At 39.1% G+C, this 21,725-nt stretch overlaps 1 protein-coding gene across 4 annotated transcripts in view; it reads left to right on the top strand.

Annotated features, from left to right (window-relative positions):
• tei (teiresias) overlaps window positions 1-21,725 on the top strand; it is a 224,460-nt gene that overhangs the window by 36,039 nt on the left and 166,696 nt on the right. For all 4 annotated transcript variants that reach the window (XM_070209911.1, XM_070209910.1, XM_070209914.1 and 1 more), the window contains exon 2: window positions 10,445-10,586. In XM_070209911.1, the coding sequence (XP_070066012.1) occupies window positions 10,529-10,586 (58 nt within the window). In that variant the 5' untranslated portion in view covers window positions 10,445-10,528. The remainder of the gene's footprint in view (window positions 1-10,444; window positions 10,587-21,725) is intronic.

Below are 21,725 nucleotides of genomic sequence, written 5' to 3'. Positions count from 1 at the left end.
CTAAAAACAAAAACTGCGCTGTGGCATTGCATAACTTTAGGCGCCACATATGGCAGCCTTTGTTTCGGCTGTAAGCAGGCATGCAACAGACTACAAACTACAGACTCCAACCTACAACGCGAACGTGTAGGTGGCTTGCCGGCGCAGGGGGTGTGGCAAGCCCATTTAAAGTTGTTGGCATGCCTGCCATGAGCAGGAACTATGCCTCGCAGCGCCTATAGTTATGCACCACGTTTTTTTCCAGTGCTGTCCGCATGCTTGAGTAAAATTTTTGCGCTGTGCTCGTTACGCCTTCGCTTGTTTATACCCTGTAAACATTTAATGTGAGGTGTAGGAAACCATATAGGAACAGGCTGACGAATGGTTATATTGCTTATAGAGGCTGTTAAGGGGTAAAACGTGTGTTTGTTTCAGTGGGAACTTGTAGTAATACACAATTCTTTTAAAATTACAAAATTTGTCTCTTATTTTATTCTACATAAGCCAGCCCTTGTTATAGATTCTTGTATACATTTAAACTAGAGCCCATTAATAAACATTTAAGGCTGAGCATGAGGTTTTTCTTCCCATTCTCATTCTTAAATATTAAACTTGATTTACAGGGTAACGAATACTCTAGCAAGATCTAAACCCTTGCATCCATTTTACTTTGTATGCTCTTTTGCTTTCGTTTTTTGTTGCCGCGGATGAAAATCGTTGCATATTTTGCGGCGCCCGCACTGCTTCGCGTATGAGGAGCATGTGTTGCCAATTTCGGCGTCCCTTTTGCGCGTAATTTGGTTACATTTCCAAGTTGCAACATGCAACTTGCAACGCATCGTGCAGTTTTAAAGCCAGCATACAAGATACGGTTGTATATGTATATTTTTCGACTTCTCCTCGGCAGCTTAATTTGCCACATTGCAACAAGCAACACAACGTTTGCCGCTGGCTGTGGCATCCCAAAACAACGCACAAATCTAACCAACTAACCGTTTTTGACATATTGTCTGTCATACATCGGGGAAGATGACTTGCTCCCCTGGCCCTGCCCCTTTCCCTGTCCATGCCGCAAGGCAAAGAGGTAGCCTGGAATATATAGCTACGCATAGTTTTGTGCTTCACATTATGCAACTGGGGGCCTGCCTTGACTTTCAATGTGATGGACCGTTGGCACAGTGCACGAATTGTGTCAATTTATATGCGAGCATAGCTGCCAACCCCCCTCGACCATTATAAAAGAAAAAAAAAAGTAGTAACAAACAGTACTATAGAAAAGCTATCTACGGAATGTACAAGATTAAATACCCTTGTGGCAATATGAGAGCGCGCGACAGCCCAACTGCGCAATACTGTGTTATGCACGATTTTATTGTAAACCAATCTTAAATGAATAATTTAATTAAATACTTATTAAAGTCCTGTCCCTAGAAGTCTGGAATTTGTTGTGTATATATTTATCTCTCCTCGATAATCATCGTCTAAGCCATGAAGTCGTTAATTTTAATAAGGTTTTTTCTCTGATTAAATTAGCAGTAATAGAAGGCTTGGCTTTAACTATGATCATTGTTTAGTTATCAATTAAAATATAGATATATTCACCATTTTCCCACATGGCGACAGAATTAGAGTACTCTCCGCAAGGGTATCACAATAAAACAGAAAAATGTGCAATTTTTTTCTAACGCTCGCATTCTGTGATTTTTCATTGTGATACTCGCACACATTCTGCACTCAAGCCCCCTTTCTATCTTGCTCTCTCCCTCTTCCGTGCACATCTGTCTCTGTTTCACACCCATACACTGCTTGATATTGAGTGCACTTTGTCAAAAGTTATTTTGCAACATTTGCTATTATGCGCTCGATAACAATTTTATAACAGTTTCTCCTGCTCCGCTCGCCTGAATCGGGGTATTTTTTTATTATTATTTTTTTTTTTTCGCTTTACAATTTATTGTGTTTCATATATTATTATTGTGTATTGAAAAATGCATTTTTCATGTCATTGCAACGAAACCGTTTGGGTCGCAGTCCCCCAGGCAAAGTTTTTGGCTTGAAAAATTGCTCTGGCCCCGGACCCGGACCCGGACCCGGGGACTGGCGTGCGTATAAATTGTTTGCGACAGTAATTGGAGCACAATGTTAAAGGATGAATTTTTAATTTGATTTCGATCAACTTCACGGGTTCTTCCACGCGTCCGCAACTACCGGAAATGGAAAGTACCTTGTGCCTGGACTACATCAAAGCTGACTATTTGATTGCCATAAGCCTAGGTTGATTTACAGTTCCTTGTTGAGAGTGCAGAATGATTTTCTAAGTGGATGATAGTTTTTATTTCAATTCAATTTCAGAATTAATAACTTGAGGAACTTGTTCTATTACAGTGATAGGAAGAATATCAATAAGATATTAAGCAATATAGATAAAATAATTAATTTCTTGTATTCTATTATTTGATATATCTTCGCTGTGAAAATATTGTTTGAAAGTAATATCGTGTAATTTTTTATATATATATAAGCTTACTCACCAAATTTAAATGTTTTCAATTATTTTTGCTCTGTGAAGATTTGTCCTATTCAGAATCACTGTAAACCTATAAAGGAGTTTTATGTTTATTTCGAATTGCCGGATATATACACACAAGTTTATATAGGATGAAAAAAGCAAAAAATGTTGTTAAAACTTGTGCAAATGTGTGCAACAGGCAGAAGGAAGCATCTTCGGCCCCATTAGGTATATATATTCTTGATCAGCATCAACAGTCGAGTCGAACGTCCTGGATTTGTAATATATAAATTAAGATAAATGTTTTAATTAGATAAATATGTATAACCAGGTGGAGTATCGTCAATATTTAAACCTTCACTTAGCTTTATTGCGTTCACTCAATAAAATTATTAATTTCGTAAGCACTCATGTGATTTAAATCTTATGAATGTTTGTGCTGCAAGCAAACAAGTACTCGTTAGCTGTGTAGAACAAAAGTCAAGCACTCTTTAGGTGTTTACTCTATTTGTGGCAGCTTTCTGGGTTAAATTAAAGAGACAACTAGTTGTGTTGACTTTTCAGCTTGATTGTTTTGGCGCTTATTTGGCTTCAACTGCTGGCCGCAGCTGGCGTACATGCTGTGGCTTCCAGGTAACCCAAATGGCAACGTGCCAGTTGCCAGTTTCCAGTTCACATAGTCTTGGCTGCGTTTCTCTAGACTTGAGTTGCGAGCCAAACTGTGCCTTGACTTGGCATTTTGGCAGCAGAAGCCAACCGCAGCGACATTGATATGAGAGCACTTGAATGCGCCATTTTCAATTTGTTGTAGATTAAAAGGCAAATCCAATTAATCACAAAACCCATTTCGCCTACGCAACAAGATAGAGGAAGACCAAAAATAAAAAAAAAATCGTATAGTGAAAGCGAATGTTGCCGCTCCGAATATCAATCAATTACAGCGAAAGTATTTATCGGACATGCTTATCGGCTTCAATATAGGCGCACAAAAAAGCACATGACACACACATGACAAAGGATGGGACACAGTGGGCTGGCTGGAGGTTCGGGCATTGGGGTTGGACCTGGGCTGCAAATGTCCTGGGAGCTGCGCACGAGCGGCAACAAAAGTGAAATTCGATTAAAATTTATCACAAAACGCAAATCGCATAAAAAGCAACAGCAATGCGAAGTTTCCTTCTTTTTGCGGAGGGTCTGTTGTCGGTTGGGGACTCAGCGGAAACAATAAAAAAGGCGCATCATTAATTTTTGCAGCATTTCCAGAAGCAGGCCTCAAATTTATCGCAATACTTTGGCCAGGCCAAAACAACAAAGAAGAGACAAGAAGCAGGCGTAAAAGTCGATAAGCAACTTAAATAGATATGGTGTCCATTTAAGGATACCCTGTAAAATGATAGTAGGGAATTTGAGCAATTTATGTGAAATGTGCGTGCAAAATAATTAACATTTATTCGTGCGACTTGCGACTAGCTTAGTCTTCAGTTAGATAAACCTCATTATCCTTATTTTGTGTAGCTCAGTTAATTTAGATGCTATAAAACAGTTGTATATTTTCAGTATTCACATTTTACGGCTATTTCAGTTACGTTTTAAGTCGTAAAAATGTTTTTATGGACTTTGGGAATCAAAATCCTCAGTCGAGTTAAATCAATGAAAGTTTCAAATAAATGTTCCAAAACGATTGTTAATCAATTATTTTGCTAAACATACTTTATGGTGTTTTGGGTTTTAGCTACTTGATCTAAAAATAATATTTGTTCTCACACCTTAATTACCATAATTATCACAACGGCAAAATAAACAATAAATATTTTGCGATAATAAAGTTGACTGGAAATTAAAGTTTAAATATAATATTGTAAATTTTAAATAGTTTTTGAAGATTTCTAAAAACTATCAAAATATCCCACTCTTCAAGCAGCTCTCGATTAATTCACAGTATTTAATTGAACTCGTAATTCGCAAAATTAAAGTGATATCGATGAAACACCAGTAAATAAGTCAAAATATTTGCTAAACTTCATCCACAATGTTGTATCCGCGCTAATTAAATATTCGCTTCTATCATGCCACATTAAGGAACTTGCTTTAATCAAGCGTTCAATTAATGTATATAGGGAAGAGTAGCTCCCAAGAAGTGAGGCGAACTAAAGCATCATGTGTTCTGTTTGCGTGTCTGTCTCCATTCCTACACTCTGCTAGGTGAAAGTGTGCGAAAGTCTTTCGCTACCCCAATCATTATTCAATATGTTGACTTTTGTGCTTTCACATTTGTTTCGCACCCTGCCACATAAGTCATGTGTGGGCAATTCAAGAGGAGGATGGTGTGGCGGTTGGCGCCATCCCCTTTTGCTCTGTGGCAGCGCATGCAAAAGACAAAGAAAAATTTGCTAAAAGTGCCGATCGGCAGACGTGCAGCGCGTCGATGTGGAAATTGTGATAGTGCCGTCGGGCTGGTGGTTGCAACGCAGTGCCTCTTATCAGGCGGGCGGGGCCAACCTGCTCCACCCCACAGTCACCCGCATGCCAAAACAATGAACTCTGGCAACAGTGTCGAAGTTGTTTAACTTTACATTTGTTGCCCTGGCTGTTGCCTGCTTTCAGTTTCTAGTTTCTGGCTCAGCTCCTGCTCCTGCTCCTGTTCCGGTTCCTGCTGCTGCTCGTAGCGACGGCCACAGCTTAGTGAAGCCTTTGATTAAGGTGCCCCCCAACAAGTGTCAGCCGGGGGCATTGTTTTCACATAGCTCTTGCCATCGAAATGGAGCCGGTTGCAGGTGTCAGCGTGGCAAAACTGTGGCAAACAATACAATTAGTTTGCTTTAGTTTCTTCGAATCACTTTCAAAGGCTATTAAAGTGCAGTTGCAGAAATTAAATAAGACACAGAGCTTGAGAGGTATTTTTTTTATAGTAAAATATCATTAAATTGATTTGTCTTGCTTCAGCTGTAATAGAGTTTTTAAGCTAGAATCAAAGCTTAACTATAATGAATATTGCCACAATTTGACAAATATTTTATATTATTAAAATACTTTCCGAATTTTAAAAATTAGCGGCAGCAAGTAATTGTTCAATTGCTGTTGTTCATTTACTGTGAAAAATCGAAAACGGGAAAAAATATTTATGTTTGAGAATTCAGAGAAACTTTTTTGATTAGTTAAAAAAAATGATCGTGTGCTGAATTTAAATCGATAGTATTAAATACTGCTTTTTATTGGAATGGGCTTTCCTTTTTCTCTATAAGCAAGAATTTTGCCTTATTTAGAGGAGGCGTTAAAAAGCCGTTTTTAAAGCCTTAAATTATTAAATTTGGTAGATAAAATCGATTGCATAATTTATCCATAAAAGAGTATGATTAAATCATGCTGCCTGCTTGTAGGTGTCACCATAAATTAGAACGGGCCGCATTAGCTCGTGCGGCTGTGCAATTAAAATTTACGAAATTAAAAGCAAATAATAACACAAAATTTAATTACGCTAAAAAAATGGTTGTGCAAGCTGCAGAAACCCAACGCCTTAATGTATGCAATGCAAAATATTGCAGATATTTTTTGGGCTTGTGTTTTTTATTTATGCATTTCGCCCATTTCGTTTGCACAATCAATGAGCCAGCCACAGAGGAATAACATTTCTGCATGACTGTGCGACAGGCAGCAGACCCATCGATTGAAATGCCACCACAGGCTTGCAGGCACTTTATGATAAAGCAATTGGCGGATGCCTATAAGTAGGCAATGCAAATTAAAGCGACGGATAAACTCGCATGGAAATTTAAACGCGATAGGAAAGATTTTGTTATGCATTTATTTTTTGCAGAGTCCTTACTAAGACTTAATACTCTTACATACCATGTAAATAATTGGACAAGTTAATATTCTTTGCTCGGATATATTTGAATTAACAAACCAAATGAAATAAGAGAGAGAAGAGAAACTGCAATGTGCTATTGCTGGAAAATTTATTTAAATTGATGCTGTAGTTTACTTCGTTTAAAGGATATCTATTAGTCACACACTCGGGCATGTTTGCATGGGCTTTTATTGTTTTCACATTGCAAGCGACTTTTACGAGTTTCATGTAAATTTAATTTGTCTGCCAACTGTTTGCACTGTCCATCCCCAAATGCAGTGTATCCCGCTCCGTTAGCACGGCTTTTGCTATTTGGCGGTTAACCGAAAAATATTCGTGTGCAACACATTTGCAACTTTGCAACGTAACACACAACATGCAAACCAAACGCATGCCACGCCCAGTTTCTGCCTACTTGACTAGCTCAGATAGTTTTGCATTGTTGCGGTAAATTGGCAAAAATTTACGTACCATTGGCATTTATTGTTTATGCATTGGTTGCATTGCCGCATCATGATGATGCCGATGATGATGCCAATGATGATGATGATGATGATGCTGCTGCTGATCATTATGAAGTTGCATGCTAGCCTGTATATGTAGTTGTTGTTGTTGCTGGTCGCTTGTGGCTTTAAAATTGTGCCAATTAAATTTTTGCAGCTTTTTTGTTTGCTGTTGATAATATGAAATATATTTTATATGGTTTTTATAACGATATATCTTTTATATATATATATATATATTCTTTGAAAATCTTTCGATTAGTGTTTGAGGCTTTTATTTTAATTGAGGTTTTAGTTATAAATTGTGCGCTTTACGGTTAATTTCAAAATGGAAATGAAGGCTCGTAAGCTGCCATAATTGGTTTGTTTTAAACAAGTGGGCCACAGTTGATGGGATTTATTTTATTTATGTTATATAACAATTGTTATATAAGTGACCAAAAGCTAGGATTTGTTGAACATTTTGTTTTAAAGTTTTTACACAACATTTTCTTGCACCTTCTTCAAAGCCAATAAACAAGCAGACTTCACATTTTGACCATAAATAAAAGGCCAGCCGGGCTTTAGTATTTGCCAACAGCTTGTACAAGGACGTGAGAAAAATGCGCCCTGGCTACAGTTTAACGCTTTTGGCCTCAAAAACAACACCTGCCTCTAATGGCCAGTGTGCGTTTCTGTGAGCAGCGTTTTAGCCATATGTTTGATTTATATGCGCTCATGTCTTCTCTACATATCTAAACTTTTGCCACATTTACAAAGACACACGCACACAGTGACAGGCCGTCAGGGTTGCCTTTTTCGAGCCCAACTGGGCTCAATTTCTGTTCAGCTGACAAACAATTGCCATGTAATAGTTACTCCACTGGCCTTGTTTGCGAGGGTTCCTCTTGCATAATGACAGCTGTGTGACATGTCATAAGCTCAACGACAACAACAATAACAACAGCAATAGCATTAGATTACACACCCACACCCACAAACACACACACACACACAGTGAGTCACATATTGATGATGTGCGTCAAATGCTGTCGCTGTTTCTGTCAATTTTGTTGGCCACAATGTTGTTTGTGTTTTGGCAGTTGGGCTCTCTAATAGTCTACTGTTGTCCATCGCCCATTTGTTCAGTTTGTCAGTGCGTTCTTCAATGTATTGCTAAGTTCATTTATAATGTTGCTGCTGGTTTGACAAATTGATCGCGTGATATGTTTGCCCAATCCTGACATTGTTACTGCTGCAGTGATGTTGGCTGCAGCTATTATGTTGGATGCGCCCAACGGTTGCTTTATTTCTTACTCAGCAGCAAATTAAATGCACAACATGCACCCAACGGATTGCAATTTTGTAATATCTACTTATTTGTGTTGTTCCCAGAACTAACTACCAACCAATTTAGCATGGAAAATAAATGAAATGAAATTGAAAGTGGTTTGAGATTGACTTGAAACAGAAGAGGAATACAAAACCAATATTGACATGAAATGGGAAGAGATATTTACCAACAGATATAGATATAGATATAGATATAGATATAGATATAGATATAGATATAGATATAGATATAGATATAGATATAGATATAGATATAGATATAGATATAGATATAGATATAGATATAGATATAGATATAGATATAGATATAGATATAGATATAGATATAGATATAGATATAGATATAGATATAGATAGATATAGATATAGATATAGATATAGATATAGATATAGATATAGATATAGATATAGATAGATATAGATATAGATATAGATATAGATATAGATATAGATATAGATATAGATATAGATATAGATATAGATATAGATATAGATATAGATATAGATATAGATATAGATATAGATATAGATATAGATATAGATATAGATATAGATATAGATATAGATATAGATATAGATATAGATATAGATATAGATATAGATATAGATATAGATATAGATATAGATATAGATATAGATATAGATATAGATATAGATATAGATATAGATATAGATATAGATATAGATATAGATATAGATATAGATATAGATATAGATATAGATATAGATATAGATATAGATATAGATATAGATATAGATATAGATATAGATATAGATATAGATATAGATATAGATATAGATATAGATATAGATATAGATATAGATATAGATATAGATATAGATATAGATATAGATATAGATATAGATATAGATATAGATATAGATATAGATATAGATATAGATATAGATATAGATATAGATATAGATAGATATAGATATAGATATAGATATAGATATAGATATAGATATAGATATAGATATAGATATAGATATAGATATAGATATAGATATAGATATAGATATAGATATAGATATAGATATAGATATAGATATAGATATAGATATAGATATAGATATAGATATAGATATAGATATAGATATAGATATAGATATAGATATAGATATAGATATAGATATAGATATAGATATAGATATAGATATAGATATAGATATAGATATAGATATAGATATAGATATAGATATAGATATAGATATAGATATAGATATAGATATAGATATAGATAAAGGAAAAAAAAGGGAATAATTCAATTAAATAAAAGCCCCAAGGTTTCTGATATTATCATCGTTTGAACAACTAAACGTCATTGAGTAGATAATGTGTTTGGGAACACATAACATGGCAGCTGAAAAACTTTTAAGCCGCACAGAGAAATTGAGCCGTTGTTATGCCTGATGTTAGACAATGGAATTTGCTGGCCAAAAACAAGTTGTACAACTTTAGATCCGACTTTGACTTTGCTTGCCCAATCAGTTGCAATGTGGGCAGCTACCCCTCTGTCATTCTAACTTCCAACTCTGACATTCTGAGATATTGAGAAACATGCATAATTAAACCGTTGACAGTGGCAGGCAACTTAATTGTGGGCGTTGCCGTTATGACACAGACCGTCCACGGGACACGGGCCACGCTACTCAGCAACCGGGCAGGCCAGAACGACAACGGCAGCGTCAATTCGTTAAAATCTACGTCAGCTTTGCTACTAATTTTGTTTGCCTTTTGTAGCATACACACACACACACACAGAGACACACACACACACGATTCTCACCCACACACAGCAGACACACGCTAGGCAGCCTTCATGTGGACAGTGTTTGAGAAAAGTATGCGCACGTTTCGGCTCGTAACATTTGTCGTTTTGTTTGCGCTGCACTTCAAACACTGCAGACAAAATGCTGTCGAAAATCCACTGATGTCTGATGTCTCTATATAGCCAAGCCCTGGTCGGTCCCTGGCCCGTCTGTAGTTAATCCGCCTAACGTTATGCAATGAAAAGTTTTTTGTTGAAAATTAATTAATTTTATGTGCAAACAGTTGTTAATTTTTTCATTTTTCCTTTCTTTTTTCATTTATTTATTTTTGTTTTTTTTTCTTTTTTGCGAGTCTTGTTGACCCTCAACGTGTGGATTTTGCCCTGGCAACGTCTGTTGGGTTTTTGTGTGAAAATTCACTTGACTTGTTTTAATTGGCTTAAACATTTTTAGAGGAACCTCCTTTTTAATCATGCGCATTTTTTACATTTTCTTTTGCAGACTTTCACACATGTGCCAGTGAGTGGCCCAAAGCGCATCGGCAAGGAAAATACATACAACATCATTTGGAGAAGTGATGAAGTCATGAGACCGACATTCGATCGACGCCTCTGGATATTATTGTTCATTATTTTAGTACAATGTAAGTGGATCCCTCTCTCAATAAGACATGACCAAATTAATGCGGCAAGTGGCCTCACTAAGCCAAGCAGCTCATATATTCGCCGCATTGCTTTTGTTGAAAACGAATGCTCCATTTTGTATGCTGGCAACGTGTGAAAAATAGTTCACAGATAATCGCAGTCAGGCAGGTCACATTATTTATGCGCCAGCACACACAACGCCTCCGAATCCACCTTCTGCTCCACACACACCGCATACCGTCTCGAGTCGCCTGTCTCGAATCTCTCTGCTCTACAGTCTGTTCCTGCTGGCCCTTATCAGCTTGATATTCTATGCCACAAGCAGCAAACAAAGCCATTTCTTTTATTTGATGTGCGTTTTGGGGCTTCCAAGTTTGGGACGCAAAAAGAAAGACGCAATACGGTAGGGGCCAGCAGCTGACCCTGAGCATTTTCTGTCCCAATAATATGTGGTGCTGGCCTCAAGGCCTGTTCTCCAATAGGATAGGGAGAGAACAGGTTCTGCATTTCAAGCAACTTGCGTTTTGCTATTAAATGCAATGAGGCGTTTGAGTGATATGCCATTGAGCAACCTATATTACTCATACGAGCGTGTAGCGACATAGGAATCTGTGTTATGCTAATAATGCACTGCTAAAATATTTATTAAAGATTTTACTTGAACACGCAAATTATGTCTTTAGGCTCCATTAAACTATTTCATTTAGTGTGCAGACAAATAAGGGCTGTTGAATATTAAAAAACCTGAAAAGTTTATATCTTAAACAAATTTATTATGAGTTCAACTAGGAAATATTGTCTCTTATATACGATAATATGTATGCTATTAAAAGTTTATCAAACATGAATTAAAACTTCACATGAAATCGTATTAATTTAAGACGGTAATTCATACATGAAACAATTTTTTTTCCTTAAGCAAGCTTAACTCGACAGTTGATAAGTAAATTAATTTGACATGCGATGAAAAAATTAATTAATTTAATGAAAACAACACGTGATAAACAAACAATGAATTCCTTTTCTATAAGTGAAATTTGTATAAAATGCGATAGCAAAACAACTTTGTCCCAATATATAAATGCTTTTTAAATCACATAGAGATCTGTGGAAGTAACTTACCTTTAAAATTACTAATTGAAACAAGAACTGCTGCGATAACCCATCGTTTCCTTCAGAAACCAAATTTCATGCCAGCAATTGTGCCACTTTTCTGTGGGGTCAGTTCAAGGTTGCAGTGAACCACAGCGCCCACACAGAAAAATGCAAGCGGAGAGCCACAGTGGCCAGAGTAAAAGTCATATGCGTGTAACGAGCGGCGCTGCTAGGAAAATACCGGGCATATCCGACTACTCAACGCAGACAAACGGAAACGGAAATGCGCATTCAAGAATTTTAATCTGAATGCGCAATTTCGCGTGTGAGCTGTGTTCCAAAATGGCGCGGCACATGTCGACCAAATGGCGGCATCGCAACGCTGCCACGTCCCATGTCGACCGGCTGGCACCGCACCACTTCCGCACCCCTACAGCCCTTAACTGCCAACCGCCGCCCCTTTGTGTAGCAGCGCACATGTGCCACTGCGGTGCGCCTTGGAATTTCACGCGTTTATTTGCAAAGATTACGAAATGCGCCCGGGCGCCCGCTAAAGTTTTGTATGCGTTTCCTGTGCGCTGACGCTGCCGTTGCCTTTTCCACCGCACCATCTGCCCGCGCCCTGCTTTGTCTGCCACAGTGTGTGTGTGTGTGTGTGTGTGTGTGTGTAGTTTTTTTATTGCACTGTTTGCCTGTCCGTCCGTTTGCCCCGGCGTCTCGCTGACTTGTTATGCATGCAAAAGTCTGTGGCAAATACACAGCCCGGTAGCACACGCTGCCCTCCTCGCTCGTTCGGTAGTGACATGCAAAATATTTTTGCATAAAAATGTTTGCCCACCAACACACACATACTTGCACACACGCCGACTGCTCGAGTCCTGCGTCCTGCACTCCTTGGACTGGCAGCTGCAGCTTTCGGCTTTAGCTAAAGCAATCCCGTTTCATATGTGCAAAATTTTAAATTTTAAACAACTTCAATTTCAATTTAAGTTATAATATAATTTTTTTTTTTTATCCCTGAGCCAAGTTAAGCGCAAAATTTGTCAGCAAATTTTTGGTAAAAATTGCTCTTGTCATTTTGTGTGCTTTTTTTTCATTTTCTTGTTCTACCTTAGCCATATCATCGGATGTCTTCCTCTTCTCCGCTGGGTTTAATGTCCGACATTTTATCCATGTATTTAAGCTGAATGTGCGTTTGCTACGTGTTCGCCATGCTAAAGACTTCCGATATGCCAGCTCTCTGGCTCTCCGGTTAAGCGAAATGTGTTGCATACTTAAATGCGACAGCAACAACAGCCATGAAGCATATTTCAGCTCTAATAAAGTGGCGCATTGGGTGTGCTTAGTCATATCATTGGACTGTCATCATCCGGTGCTGTTCGCATTCACATTTACATTGACCTCTGCGATAGAACAAGCTGTAAATGGTACGTCTAATCGCTTGATCTAGTACATTTGAGGCTTGCCATATTAAATGTATTTTTAATTCGAATTCGAATGTAAACAAATTTGATTTCAGAAATTAATCGATACTTAGAACAATTTTTCTAATGTTTAGGTGATTCCGATTTAGACGACTTTCAAAGGGAATGAACCTGAACTTAAGCAATTGGCTTTAAATTACTTTCCCAGCTTACATGTAGTCAAATTTAGGGTAAATAATTTTTGTATATTTTAAATATTTTTCAAAATGTTATCAACGATCAATTTCTGCTGCATATTCCTAGTTATCTTGTCTTGGCGCCTTTTAAATAGCGAGCTTTTTAGTTTTCTTGCGTTAGTTAGTTTTTTGTGCTTAAAAAAGTTCCAAAGAGGAAAATTATAACAAATGTTATATTTAATTTTTATTATTATATATCTTTTTTTAATGTGAGTAAGCCGCTTGTTGTATATTATTATGTAAGTATATCAGCTCCTTAAATTCTTAAAGACTGAGCCCTTTGCCTCACGTGTCGCTGCAGAAATTTGCAACTTTAATAACTGCTCTCATCAGCTGCCCTAATGCCCAACTATCTATCTATGAGAGATCTCAAACTATTTTCAAACAATGACGTCTTTTTTAAAAGTAGGCAACACTTTTCAGCCAGCAGAATGACCGGCATCAGAAACAAAATTCCAAACGAAATCAGCTTAAATTTCAGCTTTCAAGTGGACTCCTCCACTCAATTTTGTGCTCACTCAGCGGCTCGCTGCCTCCAATGTTCGGATGGTGCAATCAACAAGACAACCGCAGCGCGTGTCTTGGCATGCGTGGGGCAAGGGCAGGCGTTGTGAGTGGTGGTGCACGGTCGAAGGAGAGGAAAGGGGATTTGTGCGACCATCTGCGGCTGCTCATAGATGACTCTTGAGTCTGAGGCCACTCAGCAGAAGCAGCAGCAGCAGCAGCAGCAACTGCAGCTGCAGCTGCAGCGTGGAGCGTAGTCGCCGGTCTCGTCGTCGACTTAGTTAGCCACTTTTCCTTTATATAAAATGCGCCTTTTGTGCCTCGAGTGCCCCGGCTGCCGAGCCGCCCCTTCCGCACTTTCATAAGAAAAATACAGTTTGCTACAAGTTTATTTTAAAACTCCGACTTTTGTGCGCTCGAGTTTACTTTGGTGGCGAATTACTTTTCGGTTATTTTATGTGGTCCACAGACGCCGCTGATTGTCTTGTTGTCTGGTGTTGATGCAGCGCCAAAAGCTTCACAGACTGTAGATACTTTTGGGGTTAGGTCTACTACTTGCACTTCCTGCCTCCTGCTCCTGCTGCATCCGGTTCGTCGCGGAGTTTATTATGTTGGCCACTTCAAGTCGAAGCCGCTTGCAAAATGCAATTATCAAAAGTTTTCGTGTTGCGCACTCTCTCTTTACTTTTCTCCGTCTTTCTCGTGCTCTCTGTTTCTCAATCTCTCTCCCCCCTTTCTCTGTCTTTGTTGTCAGCTGAAAATTATGGCCAAAGCCATTTTGCTGTCCACAGTTCGAGCTGTGCCACGTTTCTCTAGCTCTTCGAGTCTTTTGTTAACTTCTTTTTTTGCTGTTTAACATGGCTGAGCAAATGTAGAACAAAAGTTGAGCACCAGCAAAATAAGTTCATAAAGTTTTTAAAGCAAATGCAGTTACATGAAATTTAAAGAGTTGCGCGCAACTTGGAAACGGAAGTGAAAATGTTAAGGTGGTTCGAGGGGAGGCGCACATTGTACCAAAAATGCTGAGAGCGGAAACGCAGCTAACAATAAAAGCCAAAGAGGGCATAAAACGCGGAGTTCCGTTTTAAATTTCCCAACGTTTCATTCGTTCCGTTTGTATGTGTATGTGCGTGTGTGTGTGTGTGTGTGTGTGTGTGTGTGTGTATGTGTTTGTGCAACACACAACGTGCAACATCGTGTGGTCAACACAAAGCTCTGGGCTTTCTCTCGGCTGCCGGCTCCGGCTTCCGGCTTGGCTAGACCGACAAAAATTGGCCGCACACTAAATTGCACACCTGAGATTAATGCGCCGGCACTTGAAAAGCGTTTTGAATCATGGTTCGCCCCGGCAAATAGGCCAACACGAAAGGTGTAAAGGCCAAAAGCAGCTACAGCTTGCATTTTACAGTTGTATGCAAAGCGCGACCATTGCGAAAGTCAAACGCTTTTCAGACGCCTTTTCCTCTTTTCCTTTTACACCTTTTACACCAGACACCATTTGTTATTGTTGTTGTTCTCTTCTTTCTTTTCTGTTCGTAACTAGCTGACGCCTTTGGGCTTTTGTGGAGAAAACGCTAAGTGAAGGCGACCGAACGCTGGCTAGTTCAACAGTGGGTTAGCAAAAGTTGTGTACAAGTACAAGATATGTTAGTTTCAGTATTGAAAAATAATCAAATACTCCATTAATTCAGATATTTACTGATAAATTTGTTAAGAAAATACGGCGTAATAAGTAATAATAAAAATTGCTCGTTAAAAAAAAAAATTGTGAACGTCCTGTTTGTCTACTTTGTGAAGCCACTGTAATAATGATTTTTTATCGTGCCCGTATATTTTCTCTCGACCCTTGAGCTTTTCGGGCTCATTTCTGTTCGTCTCTGGCTGCACACACACACACACACACACACACAAGTAGTCGTTGTGCCCAGTGAGGAAAAGCAACTGAAAATAAATTAAGTGGAAGTAAGTCGTAACGAAGTGATACATAATTCTTTGTATTTTGTGAGGTTCTCTCTTGCACTTCTGCACCGTTTGCCCCCGCTATGCCGCATGTCTTTGCATTTTTACTGCATTTTGTTTGAGTGTTTTGTGGGCATCAATTGAGTGCAAGTTTGTGGCACAAGGCAGTCCAAAATATTCACACTAACAGCAGCTCTTTAATGTACTCACATAAGCAGATAATAAAAAAAATATATACAAATGCGGTTTTTGCTGTAATTAACGCCCTGTTACGGATTTTCGGAAGCTTGTGAGGGGGGAGAGGTTTCTTTTCACAAAAATCAAACCTAAATAGGGTAAAACTTTAATCTGAGTTTCAGTGATTTTGGCGCTGCCATACGAAAATAAATCTCAACCAGAACGAACTGTTTTATTGGGAGTTGCCGAATATTCAATGACCTTGCGAAAGGCAAGCCAAAGGTAATCACGAGTTACCTTTCCCAAAAATGTTTATAGTAACTTTCAGCTGTATAGTAGCTTGTTTTTGATAAGATACTAAACCGTTTGATTCGCAAGTTTTACATAGAAATTCGCTAAAACAATAGACAAGAAAAGCAAATATTAAGCAGGAAATTAACAGTCAACTAATTTTCCCTTTAAAAGTTATAAAGCACAGTATGAAGTAACTATGATCAAAAGCTTTAAGTTTGTTCGGAGTGTCTTAAAAAAAACGTTGGCTACGAAAGATAACCAAGTGTTTATTTCCATAAAAGGTTTATATTATTATATCTTATATGATATTTAACATAATAATAGCGTCCGAGCTTTACAAATCTTTAATTTGCCGCACATGTAATGAAAAAATTCAAATATCCGCCATCAGTGTATTTTGATACAGAACGAAACTTTTTCCCCGCGGACAACGTAGTAAGCGGATGTCCAGGATAAAAGTAACCTAATATACCGTAATTTGGCTTTAATGACCAGCCAGAGAATATAGGGGAGGAAATGGCAGAGAGTGTGGAGCAAAGCAGGTGGGCAACAACAAAGGTGTCCACTCACTTAGCTGGCCCTGTTAAATAGCCTAAATAACTTAATATCGGGCAAAGAGCTGGCTGTCGCTCTGATTGAGATTCACCGGCAACCAGTTTCGGGTCGCCTTTCCTAGCTATTGCTACTTAACTAAGCCAACGATATCATTTTATTACACAGTTCAGTGACAGCCACGACGGCCACGCCCATCGCGCCTCAGTGTATAAAAGGTGGGCGAAATTTTAGAACTAAGCAAATGCTGCTGCTAACTAGTTGAAAAATTTCACTTTCAATGGGGCTCGATTTTAACTTTTAGCTTCTGCCACCTGCCACTTGCCAGCGCTCCTGGCTGCACCGCCCTTCCCTGCGCTGCCCACGTTGCGCGCACTTCGAGCTCAAAGGCCATTAACGTGTTTCGTTTCATTTAACTTTTACGACGTTGTCCCCAGCCTCCCCGGAGCAGCGGAAGGAGCGGGCGCAGCATCAGCTCAGCGCTGCTATTTAGCACAGTGGCAGAGTTGCTGCGCTCCCGCACCACCCACTGCTGGTATTTTTGTTACACTTTGGGCCCATGAAATGAAACTTTTACCTGCTGCATGCTTGACCCAACAAAGGACGACAACGTCGCTCGCAATACGCGTGAGTTTGGTTCCATGGAAGACAAGGGATCGTGGGGCTTGGGTTGGAGTTTTGGTTGGGGCGGCAGTGGTGGTGGTGTGGGCGGTTTTTGCCGCCTTGGTGGGTTGACCTTCGCTGCTGAAAGCAGCCGTCATTAACCTTTCATGATGAGGGAACAAACCGGGGCACAATCAAGCGGAACAGGTGGCAGCCAGCAGGCTGCCTGGGGTGATTCCCATCGAGTCCTGGAAAGCAGCCATCAACGGAAGCTTGCAGCTCGGCACGGTAAAACTTGCTTCCAGTTTTTGGTTCCTGTCGTTAAATTTGAACTTTTGACTTGCTGGCTTGGTTTTTGTAATAGCCATTTTTTGTTGTTCTTATTGCTGTTGTTTTCGTTGCTGTTGTTGGTTTTGTTCGTGTCGTGTTTGCGGACGCTGTAAAGTATGTTAGGTGATTTTGGCTTTAATGTTGTCTGGACAGCGACATTTCGCCCAATGACCCAGTTTTCAGACTTGTTCTGGGCTGCGTCTCTGTCTGTCGCAGCCGCAGCATTTTTGTTTAACTAACCACATGCCACGCCCACACACACACACACACAGAGAGACATAGAAACAGTCGCAAATTATTTAGCAACCGCAGCTGTGTCTGTGTCGGTGTCGGTGTCGTCGTTCTGACTGCGGTCACACACGGTATATATCTATTTGCACTCGCTGCTTCCTTCAATTTGTTGTAAAAAGTAAACGAATTTGTAAAACAAAATGATGCAACGGGATTAGGTCGCTTTAAGATCTGCCCAAAGCACCACTTAGTTTCTATTACTAAATATGTGAGACTCCAGTATTAGGAAATTTGTGGTACTTAGTTGTACGTATTATGGGTATCTTGTTAAGTGCAAAAGCGTATGCCTAGGATAAAATAAACTAACATCATATCTTGACGTTTCTCTGAGATAAATGCTGATGTATTTCTTTTTAAATATGAACCTGTTATTTATTTCCGTATTCAATATATTTTATATATACAGAGAGAGAGAGAAAATCATCTTGAATCAAGTAAGGTAAGACCGGTAATACTTGATTCAGGTATGAAATTCTTATTTTAAGTATAAGAGTGTAAGTTTTAACGATTCTTAATGTAACACCTATATGTTCGTAATACAATCCCAGTTTGAGCTTAAAATAAGCTTATATAAATCTAGATTCAAGAGCTCCAGAACTGAAATCATACTAAATTTATGATCCAAAATACTTGTATTTATCACATTTTGGTCTTTAATTAATATCAATTTAGCCTTGAAACAAGAATTTCTGATCATATTGCAAGTATGCCTTAACCGTGGTAGAAGATTTATTTATTGTTGCAACAAGCCCCAATCAATCTTGAATTATATATTATTAATTGTTCACAAGTTATTCCTTAATATAACGAACTCTGAAAATAAATGATTTATTTAAGTTTACGTTGAAATATATTAAATGGATTTCTAACCTTGTTTAAGAAATTCTTGTCATATAGAATCAAGTACAAAAAGTCTTGTCAGCCAGCAGTTTTTCGCTCTGTTTAGGGATAAGCTTATTAAGTGTTCTGCATATTCTTAAATTTGTATGCAGCGTACGATTTACTGGCGGTCTTTTAAATATTTATACTTTCCACATACCGAATTTCGTATATCTACATCTAAGGGTCTACCAGTGAAAAGAGGTTTTCTCTCAGATGTGTCCATACTTATATTAAGACGAAAAATTAGCAGGGCTTACTGTCTAATAAACTTCATTAGCTCAAGGAGGACTTAAGTGGTTATGAGTACAGGATGTGTAGCAATATTTTGAAAGGTTATGTGCGTTGCTCGTTTTTAAGCTGAAATATCACATTACAGACAAGAGCTGCAGCATAATCCATATATCATGACGTACTCCAAGGCCGTCAGACTGTGTGCCAATAAGCCATTTCTAAACGCAAAATCAATAACTGTTTTATAATGCGCCACAGCAAGCAGAAGAAGCTGAAGGGGCAACAATAACTGCAACAGCTACAATGACAATGTCCTTATGATGGCGTCACAGCCCCAATCTAACCTTAAACACAAACAGCTGGCAGCGATGCTGAGTATGCAACTAAACAACAACAACAACAAGAACAGGGACATCATCATAAGCGTAGACATCAACATAATCATGACTACCAACTCGACTGGCCTCGAGTGTTTTATCCTTGACAAATCCTTGTGCAACAATCAACAGCAACAGCAGCAGCAGCAGCAGTAGCAGCTTCCAAATGAAAAAAAAAAGAAAAACAGCAAAAAACACGGTAAAACAATAGAAGGGGAAATGGAAGAGGATAGTTAACAATGCCAAATGCGCAGCAAATGTCTAAATGAGTGCACGGATGAATGCCGTCAGTGGAATGAGTACCGACTGATGAATGAGCCAAGCCCCAACCGCACAACTACTTGTATCTATGCACACAGACGCGAGTCTGTCTTTGTGTCGGTGACACTGACAATGGCGCAAATCGAGGCTTTAAGATGAATCTTTGCCTAGGAGACAGTCAGACTACGCGGCGACCGCATGTCATCTCCCCACCAGCAGTCTTCTTGCCCAACCGAATGACAATAGACAAGACGAGCAGTCGCAATTATAAATCGTTTTTTTTTTTATTTTCACTCCCCCTGCACCATTCTGGGTGGGCGATTTTCGCTCGCCCGTCTAATAGTTTTTATGTAGTAGTGATAGACAAGACTAAGCACAAGGCGACGTTTTTGGAATGTAATTTGTCATGCCATCATATACGAAATTTAATCGGCCTGGTGAATTTTATAAGTTGGTCCTTTTAAGGAAAGGCAATGGGTTATTTTATTGAGCCTCACTTGATAAAAATATTTAACAAAATATTCGGGCAAATTTAAACTATATGAAATGAAGAAGACATACCGAACACCATAAAGCATACACATTCTTAATAAGTATAAACAGATGTATAGATTTGTCAATCCTTCTCTCTTTTATATGCAAACCTATCTCTTATTTTCAAAGCTATTCACTATCATGTTGCTTCATGCGGAAGGAAATATCTCCGAACTCATAAGGTATATTTATTCATGATCAGCATCAATATACAAGTTGATTAAGCCATGTCGGTCTATCTGTCCGCCTGCCCGTCCGTCCGTATGTATGAACGCAAGGATCTCAGAATTTATAAGAACTAGAGACTTGGTTTAGAATTTAGGTCCTCCTAATGCCCGCGCAGAACGAGTTTGCTTTCGATGATGGATAATTTGCAATCATCAATTAGAAGCTTCAAAATTTTCTGCACTGTAAGCCGAAACTTTATGGTTTTATTTAAAGATAGTTTCTTGGCTTGAATGTTTGTGTGTTTTGTGAATTTCTACAAGCATATTCTAATTATGTGTAACTTCATGCACTTAGGTATTTTAACTTTTTGTTAACAATTTTCAAATCTCTTTGCATTAGCCGCAAAAAATGTCAGCAAATGACAGGAAAACAACGCGAGCGACAGCCACAACCGCGACATGACAAGCGAGTGCCACACCCACAGGCCCACACACACTCACACACGCGCGCACACACGCACACCGCAACGTTGACTCTTCAGATTTAAAATAGGCAACAGCAAGTGCAGGCGGCAGACAAACAATTTTGTCGAACATAAAATCGAGCACAACTTAATTAAATGTTGAAAGCGCGACCGCATCGGCTGTGGTTGGGGGCCCAGGTGTAAAAGGGGAAGCCGTGGCTGGAAAGGGGTACGGGCTGTGATGGCAGCGCAAGACAGACGCCCGACTTCATTTTCGGTGGGTGGCTGCTGGAAATTAGCAAAGCTGTCAACTGTCAGCGGGCGGGGCTGTGGGGTGCCTTTGAGTGTGTGCATGTGTGCGTGGAGTGTAGAAATATGTCTACAACTTCATGGCTGGCAGGCAAAGGTAAGACAATGTGTCTCACCTGCGCTTCAACACCTTGAGTTCTCCATGGAACTTGCCGCCCCCAAAGCGAACTTTGCTGCTGCGCATGAATGCGCCAAGTACATGTGTGTGTGTGCGCGCTTGTAAGTTATGGCATGTCTACTTCCGCCTGCTGCTGCCTGCTGCCTGCCACCTGCTGCCCTTTGCCCTTTACCCTTCGCTTGTCGCGTTGTTTGTAATTTGTTAATTTCCCGCATTTAGAAATTAATTTTCACTTCATGCGCCGCCAAGCAGACAACAGCAGACAACGCCGAGCCAAGTTGACTACACACCTGACTACAGTGGCGCACATAAGTATGCTTTAACATTTTA

The sequence above is a fragment of the Drosophila virilis genome, chromosome 5 (genome assembly GCF_030788295.1).
Source record: "Drosophila virilis strain 15010-1051.87 chromosome 5, Dvir_AGI_RSII-ME, whole genome shotgun sequence".
NCBI classification, from domain to species: domain Eukaryota; kingdom Metazoa; phylum Arthropoda; class Insecta; order Diptera; family Drosophilidae; genus Drosophila; species Drosophila virilis.
Note: the sequence above shows the minus strand (reverse complement) of the source record. Positions and strands in the feature narration are given on the sequence as shown.